The 21,623-nt window shown below is 41.7% G+C and overlaps 1 protein-coding gene across 1 annotated transcript in view; it reads right to left on the bottom strand.

Moving 5' to 3' along the window:
* LOC126176506 (transient receptor potential cation channel subfamily V member 5) overlaps window positions 1–21,623 on the bottom strand; it is a 146,882-nt gene that overhangs the window by 107,282 nt on the left and 17,977 nt on the right. Inside the window, exon 4 of the mRNA XM_049923662.1 lies at window positions 3,408–3,584. Within this exon, the coding sequence (XP_049779619.1) occupies window positions 3,408–3,584 (177 nt within the window). The remainder of the gene's footprint in view (window positions 1–3,407; window positions 3,585–21,623) is intronic.

The raw sequence follows: 21,623 nt of genomic DNA, 5'->3' as shown, positions 1-21,623 counted from the left end.
TAATTCCACATTGACATCGAACGTAGGTGATGGCTACAGTGATGAGACTGGACCTTGTTAGATCCTAACTGGCGAGGACAGAAGACCAGTTAACATTTTGTCAGTTGCAATCGGTTTCCAATCCAACGCGAAACCCTACTGTCAGTGAATGCAGGCCAATTTCAATCAGTTACCGAACGAACCTACCAAAGTGCACTGCCTGTCATATTGGCAACGAAAAAGAATGTTTCTTAGTGATTTATATAAGTATTGGTTAGCTGGCTAACTACGCAACTGCCCATTGCAAGGCCATCTTCCTGTTCATAAAATTTGTTACTAAATCTGGAGTAGTTATGTGATAGCATAAAGGTTGAACAAGCTCATAAATTTCAGGTAGGCTGATCTTTTTATACTTAAGCAAGTTATTTTTAATTACTGAAATTGTTTCTTTTACTAGTATATTTGTACACAACAAACAACCTTGCTATTTAAAAAGAACTTGCTTGAATATAAAAAGATCAGTCGCTCTGAAATTTATGAGTTTGTGGAACTTCTAACCATAGTACTATCACTAACTACTTTAGCTTTAATAACAAATTTAATGAACGGGAAGATGGTCATTCCATGTGCAGTTGTCTTGCTAGCCTGCTAGCCAATATTTACAAAAATCATTTAGAAACATGTTGTTTCAATGGCAATCCGACAATAAAGATAAAAGTCATATATCACAATCGCTATTTGGATGACACACTTATCTGAATATGAAACTGATAACGGTATAAATTTATTGGATCTAAAAATTAGTAAATACAGTAGTAAATATAAATTTAAAATATATGGAAAACCCACTAAAGCGTATGTTCCAATCAAGAGCTTTCCCCGAGCAACACAAAATGACATATTGTAGGACAATGGTCAACAGGATGGACCAAAATCCCTTTGGACACTGAAGATAAACTACAAGAACTAAAAACAATCAAATTGTTACAGCTCTGAAACCATCACTAAACTTGACAGTATGATTAAAAACAAATACAGTAACAAATGTAGCCTTAAGTCCAAATCAAACAGCACTTTAGCACAAATACCTCCTAAAAAGTCTATGAAAAATTTATGCATACCATTCATTGGTAAAGTGTCGTATCAGACTGCAAACTTATTCTACGCCAAAAATATCATAATCAGTTTTTCCACAAACAAAAAATGAAAGGCAAAATTGTTCACAACTCAAATTAAAAAAAAAAAAAAAAAAAGAGTTACACCACAGGTCTGGAATTTATATACCAAATTGTTCTGTGTACCCCAAACTGTACATTGGCCAAACTGTCAGGAGTTTCAATGAACAGTACCGTGAACACATGGATGCTTTAAGCCTCAACAACCTACATAAATAAACTTTTGCTATTCACTTGGGCTAACATGATAACAAAGAGATAAACATCGAAGAAACTTATGTATATTACATTTTTTCGTAAAAGAAAAAGAGATGAACTTCTTATGGGAACTGGAAGTATACAACACATTCACAGTAAACCTAACTGCACCTTGAATGATCAGATAGAATTAAAATGTCAAAGATACCTACAAAATATCATACAATTCCTATAATTTGAAATAGTAGAAATAATAATGAACTAGCAGGGAGAAAATTCTTCATTGTCCATTACCAGCATATTTCAAACATAAATAATTAAATGTGTAAGAGTATAAAATTTTCTCTACAATGAAGAAGTATCTTTGCAGTAACTCCAGACGTACATATATCATGTTCTTTCGCAAAACCAGCAGCTGATGTAAACAAACGTATCCGCCATATTGTACTTGATTTAGATCATTAACCAGCAATGATTGTTAAAGAAAATCAAACCTTTGTCTTACAATGCGTAAAGGAGAGCTTTTCGTGAAGTAATTACAATGTAAAGCGCATATGTAAGTGTAAAACTATGTAATCACAAAAGGTTTGTTATATTTTAAGAAATCAAATGTTAACTTCACAAAGAAGTTAACGCTCCCATCTGACGATGGGCTCAGGCCCGAAACTAGTAAAGGTACAATTAAATCATTAAAAAAAAACCTTGTGGCTAGTTGCAGAATTTTCTACACTGTGATTCAGAATTACTATTGATTTCAAAGGGGTGTTTTACAATGCGTTTTGAGGATACTGTGTTTTAATTAGAGAAAGAAACCATATCTTTGAATGTAACTGTTATATGAATACTACACCAACAAAATTTTAATCATAGGAATTCCAATGGTAATGTGAAGTCTCGAGTGCTGCTGAGTCACACATCACAATTTGACAAAACTTTTTTGTAAATGCAAACACAGACGTAAAGAATTGCAGGTTCAGAAACTCCATGATTACTGGGTACCATTGCCACAGACTAGAGTGTCCTGTTCTTGTTTCCTTTCATTTCTTAAATATCTTCAACATTTGACGGGCCTGTCAGCAACTGTATAAATATTATTTTTAATTTTAATAATGAACAGCCTCAGTTGCACCGTTTATCTAGAATTTACCTAGGTTTCAGTCGGAATAAACCAACCTTCTTCAGAATAACAGTATCTACTGTTTGTCCATTGTGGACATCGTCAATCTAAAACTACAAATACATAAATTATCGTCAAACTGTAAAACTTATCTGGCACTGCCTCGACCCCACTTCGCGATGTCCGCTATGGACAAACAGTGGATACTGTTATTCTGAAGAAGGTTGAGTTATCCCAACCGAAACTTAGGTAAATTCTAGGCAAAAGGGTGCAACTGTGGCTGTTCATTATTAAAATTAAAAATAACCTTTCATTTCTATATTATTCTGTTAATATCGCTGTAGAGGTTTAATATTATTAGTCAGTGTCGTACTGAAAGAAAAACAGAATATATAGAATGCTAGTGATCTGTCCCAGCTTCTAACGGGTAGCACTTAGTATCTATGGTCGTACGAGTTGTTTGCCGTAGCGGCGATAAATTATATACACAAACCTTCCTCATGGATCTGTCAATTTGATTCCCCATTAGTCTGTTTACCACTTTTCTTTTGGCTACGATAATTTGGACAAAAATCCACTGAATAATTTCTAGGGAGTCATGTTTTCGCTCCGCTGAAACATCTGATCAGATAGTAGGTGGTATTATCGTGATGTCTGTCGAGGCTGGCTGACTTTTTGTCCAGTATGCTAGTAATTGGCTCTGAGAAACACCTGGTGAAATTAGTACGATTGGAAAATGACAGACATTGGGACTCATACGGAGTCTTGACAACTGTTGTTCATCCCATACACTATACGTGAGGGAAACAGAAAAAGGGGGATGTAATAGTGATGCAGGATTAATTTTCAGCACACTCCTTAAGGTGGCTTTAGTTACGTACGAGAGCCAGCGCGTTTCGAGTGAGCTAAACGCCAAGAGCAGAGCGCGCGCGACGTACCGTAGTACTGGTCGCCCATGTAGATATCGTTGACGAGCTTGGGGTAGAAGCGCAGGAGGCGCTTGGCCAGCTCGGCGTGGGTGGAGGTGGCGTTGAGCAGGCAGAGGTGCAACACCGTCTCCCCCACCGCGCCGCGCTCCTTCAGGTCCCAGCACACCTCGCGGCACTTGCTGGGGTCTACACCACGGCACAACAACATCGTGTTCAGTAGTTACGTCTGCTTCATCAGACACTGTGTCAGTCAAAACAAGTAAAAGGAAGACTACAAATACACTACTGGCCATTAAAATTGCTACACCACGAAGATGACGTGCTACAGACGCGAAATTTAACCGACAGGAAGAAGATGCTGTGATATGCAAATGATTAGCTTTTCAGAGCATTCACACAAGATGGCGCCGGTGGCGACACCTACAACGTGCTGACATGAGGAAAGTTTCCAACCGATTTCTCATACACAAACAGCAGTTGACCGGCGTTACCTGGTGAAACGTTGTTGTGATGCCTCGTGTGAGGAGGAGAAATGCGTACCACCACGTTTCCGACTTTGATAAAGGTCGGATTGTAGCCTATCGTGATTGCGGTTTATCGTATCGCGACATTGGTGCTCGCGTTGGTCGAGATCCAATGACTGTTAGCGGAATATGGAATCGGTGGGTTCAGGAGGGTAATACGGAACGCCGTGCTGGATCCCAACGGCCTCGTATCACTAGCAGTCGAGATGACAGGCATCTTATCGGCATGGCTGTAACGGATCGTGCAGCCACGTGTCGATCCCTGAGTCAACAGATAGGGACGTTTGCAAGGAAACAACCATCTGCACGAACAGTTCGACGTCTGCAACAGCATGGACTATCAGCTCGGAGACCATGGCTGCGGTTACCCTTGACGCTGCATCACAGACAGGAGCGCCTGTGATGGTGTACTCGACGACGAACCTGGGTGCACGAATGGCAAAACGTCATTTTTTCGGATGAATCCAGGTTCTGTTTACAGCATCATGATGGTCGCATCCGTGTTTGGCGACATCGCGGTGAACGCACATTGGAAGCGTGTATTCGTCATCGCCATACTGGCGTATCACCCGGCGTGATGGTATGGGGTGCCATTGGTTACACGTCTCGGTCACCTCTTGTTCGCATTGACGGTACTTTGAACAGTGGACGTTACATTTCAGACGTGTTACGACCCGTGGCTCTACCCTTCATTCGATCCCTGCAGAACCCTACATTTCAGCAGGATAATGCACGACTGCTTGTTGCAGGTCCTGTACGGGCCTTTCTAGATACAGAAAATGTGCGACTGCTGCCATTGCCAGCACGTTCTCCAGATCTCTCTCACCAATTGAAAACGTCTGGTTAATGGTGGCCGAGCCACTGGCTCGTCACAATACGCCAGTCACTACTCTTGATGAACTGTGTTGTCGTGTTGAAGCTGCATGGGCAGCGGTACCTGTACACGCCATCCAAGCTCTGTTTGACTCAGTGCATAGGCGTATCAAGGCCGCTATTATGGCCAGAGGTGGTTGTTCTGGGTACTGATTTCTCAGGATCTATACAACAAAACTGCGTGAAAATGTAATCACGTGTCAGTTCTAGTATAATATATTTGTCCAACGAATACCCTTTTATCATCTGCACTTCTTCTTGGTGTAGCAATTTTAATGGCCAGTAGTGTATCAAAAAGAATCATTGATTTTAAAAAAATCACAACTATTATGGTATATGAGATATGTGCGTGAACAAGAAACGTGCTGAAACTTCCTGGCAGATTAAAACTGTGTGCCCGAACGAGACTCGAAAACTGTGTGCCCGAACGAGAGTCGAACTCGGGACTTTTGCCTTTCGCGGGCAAGTGCTCTACCATCTGAGCTACCGAAGCACGACTCACGCCCGGTACTCACAGCTTTACTTCTGCCAGTACCTCGTCTCCTACCTTACAAACTTTACAGAAGCTCTCCTGCGAACCTTGCAGAACCAGCACTCCTGAAAGAAAGGATATTGCGGAGGCATGGCTTAGCCACAGCCTGGGGGATGTTTCCAGAATGAGATTTTCACTCTGCAGCGGAGTATGCGCTGATATGAAACTTCCTGGCAGATTAAAACTGTGTGCCCGAACGAGACTCGAACTCGGGACTTTTGCCTTTCGCGGGCAAGTGCTCTACCATCTGAGCTACTGAAGCACGACTCATGCCCGGTACTCACAGCTTTACTTCTGCCAGTACCTCGTCTCGTAGAGCACTTGCCCGCGAAAGGCAAAAGTCCCGAGTTCGAGTCTCGTCGGGCACACAGTTTTAATCTGCCAGGAAGTTTCATATCAGTGCACACTCCGCTGCAGAGTGAAAATCTCATTCTGGAAACAAACGTGCTGTTGGAAAGAGCAAACTGTCGAGTTTTACTTGGTTCCCTCTAGGTAGCAGCAGTGTGTGCCCACTTCAGTTCTAGTAAAAATGGTGTCGGGCCAACGGAAAGGGTTTTGTGTTCTACGTTTTGCGCAGTGCGGGTCAGTTATAACTGTTCAGCGTGACTTTCGTACTAGGTATGATGTGGATCCTCCTACAGCACAGAGCATTAGATGATGGCATGAACAGTTCCGAGAAACAGGTTGTTTGTTTAGAGACAAATCGCCGGTTCGTCCCCGAGTGCCTGACGCATCCGCCATAGCTTCACAAGGAGCAAGGAGTCGGCAGAAATTCGTTCGTCGTGTAGCTCAGCTCAACATGGCAAGATGTACGTCTGTCGCATGTTGCGTCGACGTTTACACTTGAAACCATACAATATTCAGCTACTGTAAGCTCTTCGTGAAGAATTCTGTAATATCGTTCTTGGAAAGATGTAGTGACGAAGCATCATTCCATTTAAATGGAAAGGTGAACCATCATAATGTCAGAATATGAGGTACGGAAACAATCACATCAAGTTGTACAACATGAAAGGGACTCTCCAACAATTAATGTGTTTTGTGCAGTTTCACAGGAAAAGGTGTATGGTCCATTTTTCTTTGCCGAGGACCCTCTTACAGGAAGCACATACCTCGATATGCTTGAGAACTTTCTTTTCCCACAGTTGGAGACTGATTCGAACGACTTTATTTACCCACAGGATGGGACACCGCCACACTGGCATCTGGAAGTGCTGCAATTTTTAAATCAAAGGGTTACTGAACGATGGATCGGTCGCACTGGACCAAGTGACTTCGCTTTACATTACTGGCCTCCAAGGTCACCGGACCTGACTGTATGCTATTATTTCTTTTGGGGGTTTACAAAAGGCTCTGTTTATGCGCCTCCGTTACCAACAACAATGAAAGAACTGAGATATAGCATAACAGCAGTTGTGGTAACTCTAACTCAAGACATGCTCACTGTAGTGTGGAAACAATTTGAATACCTTTGACATGTGCCATGCATCCCAAAGGGGGTATATTGAACACCTATGAAAAGGTATGAAAAAAAACTTTTTTGAGTTTCTCGTTCATCAAAAATAAAATTCATTGCATTTGTTAGTTTCAGAAATATAGACGTGCCGAATCGGATGAGTCTTTTTGATGCACCCTATATTGTAAAAGTAGATAGCATGTTACAATGGAAGGCCGCCAACTACTGCAAGGGACTCCTGTACAGAATAAACGGACTGTGGTATTAGCTAGCATTTAACTTTGTAACAGTTCTCGAGCTTGAAACGATCACCAGTTCGTTATCAATGAAAGTATATTGCGTGCCGTAGCAAGCAGATGATGTCGTTAGAAAGTGTTGATTGGTGACTGCGACAATAAAGCGGGAGTGTCGTTTGCACACGTCACCACAGTTTGGTGGGCGTCTTTATTTACCTGACGTGGCACTAGTGGTGTAAACCTACACTCAGATTTTCTGCTAAGGTGCTGTACGCGCGCCAAAACTTACAACTTCGTTACATATTTTTTGGTAAATAAAATGTTAAACAGGAATTTGTATAAGTATAAATGGTCTCTTATTGTAAGGAAGTAGTAATTAAAATGAAAATGATATGACGGTAATAGTAATTAAAATGAAAATGATATGACGGTAACATTTAAAAATAAAGTTATGAACCACTTAATATATTCTCAGTTATTACGAAAGACTGGAATGATATGTACTGACAAAGAGTAGAGTTGTGCCGCAAGAATTTGATGGGAGTGGGAAATTGTAGGTGGCTGTGTGTGCATAAATAGTTACCAAGTATAAAAATATTAATTAATAACATAGTTCAACAAATCAGTGCACATGAGCATAATAAACACATCAGGAAATATTACTTGTACTCGAACAAATACACATCAGCTTAATATGTAACATAAAACGGCAGCTCGCAATATTCCTGGCTCTTAAGATAAATAAACTGTAAGATAAGAGGAGAGCATAAAGTAAATCAACAAGTCTACAACTAACTAACTATACAGGCTGGAAATAACAATACTGGTATGGCGTAGCTGACTCCAAGTTTAGGATACAATTCACAAACAAAACTTAAATAAGAACTGAGACAAGAAACACCTTAAGCTAATATTCCAATTAACTAAAGGCAGCAAAAAACAAACAACTTAAAAAATACAGAAAAAGGCTTACACTATACTGAAATGCAGCTCCATTAAAATCAAACATTAGGCCAAATGATTACATATAAGAAGACCATCCATTTAAAGACAACGATAAGCACACACCTCTAGGATGTAATTGACACAAATCTTCAAAAGCTAAAATATACAGGGTGACTCAAAAGAATGGGAAATTTTTGTTGTAACGCTGCGGGGTAGGTGGTGGCGAATGACAGAGTTCTGCTCTCACTGTCTTGCTGTTTAGTAAACAGTAAACATGGAGCAATGGAACGCTGTGCGGCGGTGCAGCCTCTGCGGTAAAAGCCTTTTACAAGAATGGGAAGGTGGAGGTCGCGCGTCGACAATTTCGATCTCAATTTTTTTTTTTTTTTTTGGAAATTTGTGGTAAGGTCTTACGGGACCAAACTGCTAAGATAATCGGTCCCTAAGCTTACACACTATTTAACCTAACTTAAGCTAACTTACGCTAAGGACGATACACACACCCATGCCGGAGGGAGAACTCGATCCTCCGACGGGAGGAGCCTCGTGGACCGTGACAAGCCGCCTGAGACCGAGCGGCTACCCCGCGCGGCTTCGGTGTCATTTCAACATCGGACAGGACGGTCGTGTTCCCTCAGCGCATGCGATTTACACTAGTGTCGGCATTGTTAGAGCAACTGATCCTGGCCGGCCGGAGTGTCCGTGCCGTTCTAGGCGCTACAATCTGGAACCGCGTTACCGATACGGTCGCAGGTTCGAATCCTGCCTCGGGCATGGATGTGTGTGATGACATTAGGTTAGTTAGGTTTAAGTAGTTCTAAGTTCTAGGGGACTGATGACCACAGCAGTTAAGTCCCATAGTGCTCAGACCCATTTGAACCAACTGGTCCTGCACAGAAAAGCAATCTGCAGGGAGACCCCGAATCACTCGCACGGTAGAGAATATCGAGGCTGTGTGAACTACTTTCGTAAGACGATCACAGCTTTCTCTTCGACGTCACGCAGAGTCTTCAACCTAACGATCAGCTAATGCATAGACAATATGCTGAACGCATGTTAGCAAAAGCGCAGACGACAACAATTTCATTAACAATCCGTGAGCCGGCCGGAGTGGCCGAGCGGTTAAAGGCGCTACAGTCTGGAACCGCACGACCGCTACGGTCGCAGGTTCGAATCCTGCCTCGGGCATGGATGTGTGTGATGTCCTTAGGTTAGTTAGGTTTAAGTAGTTCTAAGTTCTAGGGGACTTATGACCACAGCAGTTGAGTCCCATAGTGCTCAGAGCCAGCCAACAATCCGTGGATGTCGAACGAAGCTCACTTCCACCTCAGCTTGTTTGTCAGCTACACGAGCGTCCGTTGCACAGCAGCAAGATTGCTGTATAGTGTACTATGTCGTCGAGTGGCGTTAGAGGATCTTGCTTTTTTGAGGATGATGAGTGCGCAACCACTGCAACGTCTGTTCGGTATGTTACCATGGTGGAAAATTCTGTTGCACGTGAACTTGAAACGCGTTCGTTTCAACCAGCGATGGTGAGGCATGACAGAATCTTTGACCAGAGAGTTATTTATCGTGGCTAGTCTGCGCTTGACCGCGCGAGAGTTCAGTTCGGTCGCGAGTAGTTGTTGCGAGTGGACGGTTGTACTGAGCGGGCGTCGACATGGGTCGGCGGCGTGCTCTCCCTCCATCTCTGGTCACGGTTCTGGACGAGGTATATTGTTGTCGAAGGTAATGAAGCAGCATTGCGCTCAGCTAATAACGTATGTTGATTGTAATTAATTTGTTCAAGAATTCGCCCAATAATAAGTTTTTATAAAGTGGATCTTTTAAACAAAGTAATCATTTTAATTTAAAGAGTTTTTCCTATGCATTTCCTCCAAGAATCAGAATTAAATATACGCCAGCGTTGCACGAAGCTGTGCCAAAAATAAGATAGTGATACAGTTTTACTGATGTGAGAATTTTGGTTTTTGTGTTCAGGTGTAATTGTTGCACAGGGCCAAGGGTCAGCGCGGCTGCTCTTATAAAATTTACCAGGTTCATTTTAGCGTTAATTTTGTGGGGACTTAACATTTTTTTCACATTTTTATTATGCAGTTTTGTGGGAACTCAACATTTGGCACACGTTTTCATTAGCATTGTCTTTAGATAACATTCTTGGGAGGTTACACTTGGCTCTATTCCCATTAACATTTTTAAATATTTTCTTTTATTTTTGTGGGGAGGTTACACTTGGCGACATCCGGTCCAGGATCGTATTCCTTTGAGAATCTTCTGATAAGCAGTCAGATATCTGCTTTTATTTACTTAAATATAATTAACATTTGGCGCAACGCTTTCACTAACTTTGTGACTTTCTTCCACAGATCATCGGCAATTTGTTGCTCTTTGTTGTATAGTGTTTGTTGCATTTTGTATTGTCCTTGTTTCATTATTGAATAATTGTGATTTGTGTAAAAATGCCGCGAAAGACTGTTAATAGTGCATCGCGAGGTATAATGAGTGAAATATCCGACTTAAACAACTTCACCGATAGTAATTGTGACACGCATTGTAATGATGACAATCCTGCGTTCACTGACAATCAGTGCGTTCCAACCACTAATGATGATTTATATCTTAATGATGAACAAACGAACTCAATTGTCTCCTCTGTTAATTTGACGACAATTGATGACGCGGGGCGCTCTATTGTAATGAGCGCTGCCCAGCTTAACACACCCGGTTTGGAAAATTCACGTAACGGACAGACGAATTTTTCTAATGAAAATGAACAGGATACTCAAAGTAAGAGAGATTTATTTAATTCCAAGGTAGTGACGCACAGTGCACAACCGAAAAGCAAACCTTTTTGTGAGTCACAGAATGACCAAATGGTCACACAAAATGTGACAATTGCAGGTACACCACTAAACATCACGGAGAATAGAAATGCTAATATTGACTTTGAACAAATTATGGTAAGGTTGCTACAACAACAATTTAGTGAAAGTAACAAACAACTTAAGGAAGATCTCAAACAACTTTTTGATGAACATTTCAAACAACTTAGCGAAACGATTGATAAAAGTTTCAAATTGACAAACGAAAAACAAGACAACCTCAACGAACAGAACAAACAAGTTAGTGAACAGATTACAGCTGTTACCGTGCAACGTCACGACACGAAAGAACAATCATGTGAAGAAAGTAAGGCTTGTGCTAATAACAGTAATGAAGAAGTTGGAACTGTTGCACAAGAATTAAGTAGTACACGTGTAGGCAGAACAGAATCACATAGAGACGAAATTAATGTAGTCGCTGAACAATGTCCTAAAAACGCAACACAGATACGCGACGAGTTTAATTTAAAGTCACCAGAACTTTCACACATTGTGGATACGGAAGTCGACAAGAAATGTGAACAACAGATCAGCAAAATTGACGAACGTATTAAAGTAACAGAAATGAAAAATGTTTCAGTTGCTAACGCGTCACAGCATACGGCGAATTCCGAACACTTGTCACGCTCGTACAGCCAGTGTAACTTAAGCAATTTACAGAGACTACGCGATTTAAAACCCGAAAAACCACGCGACTTAAAATCTGAAAAGCTACGCAACTTGAAATCCGATATGACACAGACAAACAGATTCTCACACAAACCTGAACGGCCGGCCGCGGTGGTCTAGCGGTTCTGGCGCTGCAGTCCGGAACCGCGGGACTGCTACGGTCGCAGGTTCGAATCCTGCCTCGGGCATGGGTGTGTGTGGTGTCCTTAGGTTAGTTAGGTTTAAGTAGTTCTAAGTTCTAGGGGACTTATGACCTAAGATGTTGAGTCCCATAGTGCTCAGAGCCATTTTGAACCAAACCTGAACGTGTTCTCAAATTCAGAGACGATAACGATTACGAGCAATTTTTAGCTGTAAGAAAATCTAAGGAATTTAATAATGACAGAGCACAGGTATACGCTTTGAACCATATACGACAATTTGTTTTTGTGTTTTCAATAGCATTGCCTGTAATGCAGAAACTGGAGTTGGACTGGATACTACAATTTTCTTTCGAATTTTTACCGCAATTGCCTGTAATGCAAAAGCTAAAATTTATTTGTAGCGCGTAATTGACCTCAGAGGATTCATTACGCTTTAATGAATATGTGCCGTAGCGTGCATAGGGCCCCGAGCTGTAGTAGTGCTGTTTCATCTTTAGTTTTATGCACTGCTGCCTTTTCTTCTACTATCCTTTATATCTATCAAAACAGCTCTTTAACTATTGCTCTACCTAGAATTAAGAAAAATGTGTAAAGAAACCCTGATGTGACAAGTTATACCGAAAGCGACAAATTTTCATTAGGCACTCCAGAACTACTAACGTAACTTTAATAACAGATAAAATCGTAATCATCAGTATGTGTAAAATTATCAGCAACAGCAAACGCATTTTTGTAACAACAGAAGTTTTTCTCCGCAACAGCATGAAAGTCAGCCGGTTAGCATACCTAACCAACAATGTAGTCTGCAAGGTCAACCAAGCTTTAATCTTTCGCCGCGTGGACGTATAGTCCCTGGTAGAACAAATAGTAACGCACGGCAGCAAAGGAACAACTACGTACAGAAAACACAGTATTTAAATTCCTATCGGAATGCACCGTATAGAAATGACCATCATGACAGACGTAAAAATAATGAGCACAATTTTCAGCGTACATTTAATAACAGTCGGTCTTACGAACAGCAAAATCATCCGCAAGAACATATTCTCATGAATGAACCTGACAGTAGATATCATCCAGAGCGTAATACGTCTGGAAGAAGTAGCAGAACAGTACAAATAGTTGAAATGTCACAGCATCCTCCTGATAATAGATAGATAGATAGAATCTGACTAGATACTGTACAGGTCGCATCTTCCAGTAACACAAGCAAAACTTAAGATACACAGAATGTTATTCACGAAAATGTAATTACTTTTGACGACATCAGAGACACTCTTTTGCAGGAAAGACCATCTGTTCAGAAAACCATTTCACACCCTGTCATCGAAATTAAAATTGGTTCATCGAAATTTTCAGCAGTAATCGATTCCGGATCACCTATGTCAGTTATTAATGAAGAAACTTTCAATGAGTGTAATAAAGAGAATACCTATCCTACATTACCACTAGGCAAAACGCAAGTAAAAGGAGCAGTATCGAGTAAAGGAGTAGACGTTAAATTACAGACACATTTATCATTTTGTATTGCAGGTCACACATTTCACTCAAATTTTTGGATTGTTCCTTTATTGACAACAGACGTTATTTTAGGCACGAACTTTCTGGTACAACACGACGCAATTATTGATTTTCAAAACTCCTATTTAAAGCTAAAGGATGAAAATGTGCAATTGGCTTTAGACTTTCAGCACTCTTTATCTGGAAGAACAAACAATTAATTGTACAGAGGTCATTTCAGTATCACGTAGCATAGACTGTAATTCCACATTGTTCACAGATACGTACGTACATAACTATAATACTCCAGACGAAGGCGACTATGACGTAATACAGATGATTTCTGATAAAGTTAAACAGAGTAGTGCAAGTACAGACGACGAATGCACGCAACTACACAAAATTCTTTTTACAGCAAGCTCCAGTTTTTCGACAACAGATACACACATACTCTCATTCCAGGATGTAATTAACTCCATACCAAATGAATCTACTACGCTATCTCCGTCTGTTATACTGAAAAATGTTGAACCACCAAACAAAATTACAGAATTAGTAAATTTTCGTACATCCCGTCGATTACGACACCACGAAATAATTAACATTGCGCTGAACAACATCAAACGTACCGCAGAGCGCCGGAGAAGACAGCAAAAACAGGTTTGTACACGCCGTGACTTTCACATTGGACAGAAGATATTAGTACGTACACACTATTTATCCAGCAGAATAAAAGGTAAGTGCAGTAAATTTGAACTTCTATACGCAGGTCCATATCGGATTCGCAGCATTCCTCACTCCAATGTTGTACACGTCGAAAGTTTGAGAACGAGAAAAAGTAAAGGCAATCACCATGTCTCCAACATTAAACCTTTTATTGAATGAACATACTTTATGATTTATCACACTGTAATGCCATTTCCTAATTTTTTATTTATGACCACTTACGCAATTATATTCACATGAACACTTACTGATGGTTATCGTATTTTTTCTTGGCAAGTGCCCGGCAAGGTAAGGTTAGCAGGTCGCTTTTCTTGTCGTTACACATCAGACCGTGCATATTCTTCCAGATGAATTTACGCACTTATGACTATTTCTGCAATTATATTTATGTGACTACTTATTGATGATTATCATATTTTTTCTTGGCAAGTGCCCGGCAGGTAAGGTTAGCAGGTCGCTCTTCTAGTCGTTACATATCAGACTGTGCACATTTTTTTTTTCCAGAGAAACTTACGTATCTTATGAATAATTATGCAATTTTATCTAGTGACATATTAATTTTATTAAATTCTCTCTCCATTAAAGTCTTTAATTCTCGCCTCTACTAACTACACAACATACAAGGTGAACTTAAAGAAGGTTACAATTCTTGTCATCATTTTTTTATGTATGTACGATTATTTTCATATGCACTGTGAAATAATTAAGATATAACACACACCTGTTGACTTTGACGTTTTTGCCCTATGATATCTCAAGATCGTGACCACCTCCAGTTCCGTTCTTGGTGGTTCTTCTGTCTTCAGCTATGGCTGTCCTCAGCCAATTGAAAAGTATGAAAGTCACACGGCACGAAAGGAGCGCATTTGCTGCATGATATACGAAACTGCCAAGACGCCTAAGCGATAGTTTCATACTTTCTGCGATATGATTAGCGCTCTCGCACCTCATTTGTGTTTATATGGACATACTTATAAGTATGTCCATAGACATTCAAGATGATAAAACGTGTAGGTTTATTAAATTACAAAACAAACTGTTTCACTGTTTCGAAACAGCGTATCGAATCATTACATTGTACTGTTTCATTTGTTTCGAAACAGTTACGTGTTTCAGTCTGCCCATCGCTACTGCCCACAGATTGACTCTCGTCTCTTGCCAACGTATCCACAGTGTGCGGCGGCGCTGCCGACAGACCGCCGCATTCTAGGCGATCTCTGCACTTGCAGCGACAAGCAGTGGCTGGACTTGCTCGTTGCAGAGGGCGGGAATGAAGGTGCTTTTACTCACGGCACAGAGTTCAAGCCTTGCCGGGAGCCAGTGGAGTATTGGCGGGCCAAGCAGTTAGATTTCATATTTGGTTGACAGTTTGTAGCAATGTATTTCGTGCTGCGAGTCTGCAATGCAGACCGATTACATGCTATAGTGTATGAAAACCATATTTATTACGTATGTGAATTATTTTGCGTATTGATTTGTAGATCACCTATGAAAGTGACCGCACGACTTTGTAATTTCCGTGGTTTTGTTTCTAATCAGCGCTAAATTCGTAAATAAAATAACTGGAATTCCTTTTGAAACCTCCAAAGTGTCACTTATTAGTCTGCCTGCGTCTAAACATCTGTGTCACATGTACTGAGGCGACAAAAGTTGTGGGACAGCGAAATGCGCGCAAAACAGATGGCGGTAGTTTCGCGTACCGGTGTAAAAGAGCAGTGCATTGGCGGAGCTGTCATTTGTACACAGGTGATTTATATGAAAATATTTCCGGCGTGGTTACGGACACACGACGGGAAATCGTTCGGGAATTCAATATTCCGAGTTCCCTGTGCCAAGAGCGTGCCAAAAATATCACATTTTAGGTTTTACCTCTCACCATGGACAACGTAGTGTCCGACGGCCTTCATCTACATCTACATCTACATCCATACTCCGCAAGCACCTGACGGTGTGTGGCGGAGGGTACCTTGAGTACCTCTATCGGTTCTCCCTTCTATTCCAGTCTCGTACTGCTCGTGGAAAGAAAGATTGTCGGTATGCCTCTGTGTGGGCTCTAATATACTGCTTGACTCCTCGGTGAAGGTATGTTCTCGAAACTTCAACAAAAGCCCGTACCGAGCTACTGAGCGTATCTCTTGCAGAGTCTTCCACTGAAGTTTATCATCTCTGTAACGCTCTTGCGACTACTAAACGACCCAGTAACGATGCGCGCCGCTCTCCGTTGGATTTCCTCTATTTCATCTGTCAACCCCATCTGGTACGGATCCCACACCGGTGAGCAGTATTCAAGCCGTGGGCGAACAAGTGTAACCTACTTCCTTTGTTTTCGGACTGCATTTCCTTAGGATTCTTCCAAAGAATCTCAGTCTGGCATCTGCTTTACCGACGATTAATTTTATATGGTCATTCCATTTTAAATCACTCCTTCGCTTAACGACCGAGAGCAGCGACGTTTGCGTAGAGTTGTCAGTGATAACAGACAAGCAACACTGTCTGAAACAACTGCGGAAATCAATGTGGATCTTATGACGAAGTATCCATTAAGACAAAGCGGCGAAATTTGGCCTTAACAGGCTATCGTAGCAGACGACAGAGGCCAGTGCCTTTGCTGACAGCACATTTCCTGGGCTCGTGACCATATCTGTTCAACCATCGACGTCTGGAAAACCGTGGCCTGGCCAGATGAGTGCCACTTTCAGTTGGTAAGAGCTGATGCTGGCAGTGTGCATATTGCTGGCGGCTCTGTAATGGTGTGAGCTGTGTTTACAATGAATGGACTGGGTCCTTTGGTCCAAAAATGGTTCAAATGGCTCTGAGCACTATGGGACTCAACTGCTGTGGTCATCAGTCTCCTAGAACTTAGAACTACTTAAACCTAACTAACCTAAGGACATCACACACATCCATGCCCGAGGCCCTTAGAACCGCACGGCCACACCGGCCGGCCTACAGTTGTTCGCCATGGTTTGAAGAACATTCAGGACGGTTCGAGCGAATGTTTTGGTCACCCACATCGCCCGACAGGAATGTCATCGAACATTTATGGTACATAATCTAAAGGCCAATTCGTGCACAAAATCCTGCAGTGGCAATACTTTCGTTGTTATGAACGGCTTTAGGGACGGCATGGCTCAATAACTTGTTGAATCCATGCTACGTCGAGTTGCTGCACTACACCGGGAAAAATAATGTCCGACACGAAATTAGGATGTATCCCACAACATTTGTCACCTCAGTGCACAGTAACAATACATTTTGACCAATAGTATAGGAAACTGCCCCAAAACGGACCCTCATTTTATTCTTGGTTTAAAGAAGAATAGAAATTAGTAAAAATTATATTTCAAGAGTATATAATATTTACTTTAAAATATAATGCACAATTTATATTTCACTCTAAGAAAATGCAAAGAAAAGGTAACAAGAAAAAATATTATTTTCTGAAACGTTATACTTAGGAAGATTGAAAAATAGTTGCTATTGTCCGATCTCTTGTAAAAAAAAAATCAAAATTATAGTGGACAAAATTAGAAAAAGGTATTAAATCAGGGAAAACATAATCTTGTTTCAATGTAGATACGGCAAGAAGTCTTTCAAAAAGCATCAGAAATTCTTTATGTTTCCTCTTCTGGAACCAAGATCCATGGTGTAGGATGTTCCTGTAGGATTAATGTGGTGTCACCGCCAGACACCACACTTGCTAGGTGGTAGCCTTTAAATCGGCCGCGGTCCGTTAGTGTAAGTCGGACCCGCGTGTCGCCACTATCAGTGATTGCAGACCGAGCGCCACCACACGGCAGGTCTAGAGAGACTTCCTAGCACTCGCCCCAGTTATACAGGCGACTTTGCTAGCGATGGTTCACTGACATATTACGCTCTCATTTGCCGAGACGATAGTTATAGCCTTCATCTACGTCATTTGCTACGACCTAGCAAGGCGCCATTACCAGTTACTATTGATGCTGTAAACCATGTACCGTCAAGAGCGATGTTCACCAATTATGGATTAAAGTTAAGTATTCCAGAAGCTACGTTCCTTTTTTGCTAGTCTCTATTCCTTTAACTGTTCCAGACCTCACGCCAGCCTGCGTGAGCTTAAACACGTGCCTTTCGGCTTCCTCATAGTGGCTTGGCTGTCTTGCCAAGCCACAAAAATTAATTTCTAACATAAATGATAATTAATTGGAACCCTCAGCTGCCGACAGGTGTTGTAGATATACCACGATGTGGACAGCTGAAAATGTGTGCCCCGACCGGGACTCGAGCCCGGGATCTCCTGCTTACATGGCAGAGGCTCTATCCATCTTTTTTTTTTTTAATCTCATTTTGTTCGCTTTCGTTCGTTGCATTTGCTCTGGGCGGACGTCGAAAGACACACGTTTCAGTTCTTTGTTGGTCCATTAACTCAGTTATTTTTATTTCAGAGGGCAGCTGGCCCTCTGACCGAACACGCCGAGCTACTGTGCCGGCTCCATCACAGCCACCGAGGACACAGATGAATAGCGCGACTGCAGGGACTTATCCCTTGCACGCTTCCCGTGAGACCCACATTCTCAAGTGTCCACAATCTTCATACATAATGTACCTAATAAATATTTGCCCATCCACTCATTACTCGCGCACACTAATGTCGGCAGCTGAGGGTTTCAATTAATTATCATTTATTCTAGAGAAGCTGCACGGTCATCAATGGTAACTGTTCTTTCGAGAATAGTTAATATCTTCAAATATATAATTTCTAACAGTTTAGTTTTGTGGCGTTTAAGGAAAAGGCTAACCTACTTTTTCCCAGCAATTTCATATTTGAAAGGGTCCTCAGTGCTCTCTCTGCCAGCTGTAGAGCCATCCTTCACCAGCCATTACGAGTAAATTCAAAGAAAGAAGCTTCGATAGTGAGACATTTCTACACCAGGTCTTCTTCAAGATCTTTACCAAAAATTATAGCTCTGCCTCTTTTAGTTTTCTGCTGTATCTTCAGATGTACTGTACATCACGTTAGAGAACATCAGAAGTGTTGTTTTTAGAACATTAAATTATCTATTGGAGTTCTTTCAACCCATCTTCCTTTCCTGAACTGTATCAATAGCTTCAGTAGTTTTAGATGGACTCTACTTTCTTTGATTAATCTTCTCCCCTTGTAATCTGCAAGAAAATAACTAATACAGAGAGACTTTAAATATAAAAGGTAAGTGGTTTTATTTAAGTAACTAATGGGAGTCCAGTGTACTCAACTACTAATAAATGTATAACCAAATATCTGAATGAAACGGTGAAATAAACATCATATATATTATTTCTCAAGTCAACATTCCTTTTTCTCGACACAGACTAATCGTGCAGGGATGAACGAGGTGTAACTAGATGGTTTTTTTAAACGGTTTCTGATACCGATTTAGCGCTATGACTTACTATTTGTGGAAATTTTTAACATAGACTTTAAACCACCGTAGGCCAAATGGCATCATGAATGCCCAGTTTCATACCTATAATTTACGAAGATAAGTTATTAATCACGAATAAGAGACTCCCTTTTGATGTTATTTCATTATAAATACCATTTTATTTGTTTTAAACTACTTATTAAGTGGATAATTTCTATACAGCATTGCCGGCCGCGAGGACCGAGCGGTTCTAGGCGCTTTAGTCCGGAACCGCGTGACTGCTACGGTCGTAGGTTCGAATCCTGCCTCGGACATGGATGTGTGTGATGTCCTTAGGTTAGTTAGGTTTAAGTAGTTCTAAGTTCTAGGGGACTGATGACCTCAGATGGTGAGTCCCGTAGTGCTCAGAGCCATTTTTATACAGCATAATCATAGACAACAACCGTGACAGTCCATTATCTCTGCGCGTCGTACAAATCGACTTTTACACTGAAGAACTAAAGAAACTGGTACACGTGCGTAATATCTTGTAGCGCCCCTGCGAGCACGCAGAAGTGATGTAACAGGACGTGGCACGTGGCATGGACTGGACTAATGTCTGATGTAGTGCTGGAGGGAACTGACACCATGAAACCTGCAGAGCTTTCCGTAAACCCGTAAGAGTAAGAGGGGGTCGAGCTCTCTTCTGAACAGCACGTTGCAAGGCATCCCAGATATGCTCAATAATCTTCATGTATGGGCAGTTTGGTGGCCAGCGGAAGTGTTTAAAATCACAAGAGCATTCCTAGAGCCACTCTGTAGCAATTCTGGACATGTGGGGTGTCGCATTACCCCGCTGGAACTGCCAAAGTCCCTCGGAATGCACAATGGACATGAATGGATGCAGGTGATCAGACAGGATACTTAGGCACGTGTCACCTGTTAGAGTCGTATATAGACGTATCAGGGGTTCCGTATCACTTCAACTGCACACGCTCCACACCATTACAGCGCCTCCACAAGTTTGAACAGCTGACATGCAGGGCCCATGGATTCCATACCCGTACACGTCCATCTGCTAGATGCAATTTGAAACGAGACTCGTCCGACCAGGCAACATGTTGCTAGTCATCAACAGTCCAATGTCGGTGTTGACGGGCCCAGGCGAGGCGTAAGGCTTTGTGTCGTGCAGTCATCAATTTCGGCTCCGAAAGTCCATATCGATGATGTTTCGTTGAATGGTTCGCACGCTGACGCTCTTGATGGCCCAGCATTGAAATCTGCAACAATTTGCGGAAGAGTTGCACTCTTACCACGTGGAGCGATTGTCTTCAGCCGTCGTTGGTCCCATTGTTGCAGGATCTTTTTCCGGCCGCAGCGATGTCGGAGACTTGATGTTTTACCGGATTTACCTATACACTCGCGAAATGATCGTACGGGAAAATCCCAACTTCATCGCTACCTCGTTGATACTGTATCCCATCGCTTGTGCGCCGACAATAAATCCATGTTCAAACTCACTTAAATCTTGATAATTGCCATTGTAGCAGCAGTAACCGATGTAACAACTGCGCTAGACACTTGTATTATATAGGGGTTGCCGACCGCAGCGCCGCATTCTGCCTGCTTACTTATATCTGTATTTGAATACACATGCCTATACCAATTTCTTTGGAGATACAGTGTACAAACGAATATAATTTCCGCAACGACAAACATATTTCTCATTGTCGTCTTGAATTGTGATTTACCTCTTGTTATTAAGCATGACGTTCTTACTGTAATCGAAAATGATTGTCAAGTTAAAGCTATAGGTTATGTGTTCCTACTGATAGTCCCTGATGTCTGCCCGTTGTACAAGCTGGGACAAACTTTCCGAATGCAAAACACAATGGACATGTCTGTACAGGGATGATTGTTATTTCACATGGTTCGGTTCATTTGTAAAGAGATTTCCTCTTCATCGCCACAACTACCCTTACCTCAACGACTCCAATTATTCCAAATACTGTCATTATTTAAAACTACACTCCTGAAAATTGAAATAAGAACACCGTGAATTCATTGTCCCAGGAAGGGGAAACTTTATTGACACATTCCTGGGGTCAGATACATCACATGATCACACTGACAGAACCACAGGCACATAGACACAGGCAACAGAGCATGCACGATGTCGGCACTAGTACAGTGTATATCCACCTTTCGCAGCAATGCAGGCTGCTATTCACCCATGGAGACGATCGTAGAGATGCTGGATGCAGTCCTGTGGAACGGCGTGCCATGCCATTTCCACCTGGCGCCTCAGTTGGACCAGCATTCGTGCTGGACGTGCAGACCGCGTGAGACGACGCTTCATCCAGTCCCAAACATGCTCAA

Source organism: Schistocerca cancellata, chromosome 3, assembly GCF_023864275.1.
Source record: "Schistocerca cancellata isolate TAMUIC-IGC-003103 chromosome 3, iqSchCanc2.1, whole genome shotgun sequence".
In the NCBI taxonomy this organism is placed as follows: domain Eukaryota; kingdom Metazoa; phylum Arthropoda; class Insecta; order Orthoptera; family Acrididae; genus Schistocerca; species Schistocerca cancellata.
The sequence above is the reverse complement of the archived record's forward strand: the minus strand, read 5'-3'. Positions and strand labels throughout refer to the sequence as shown.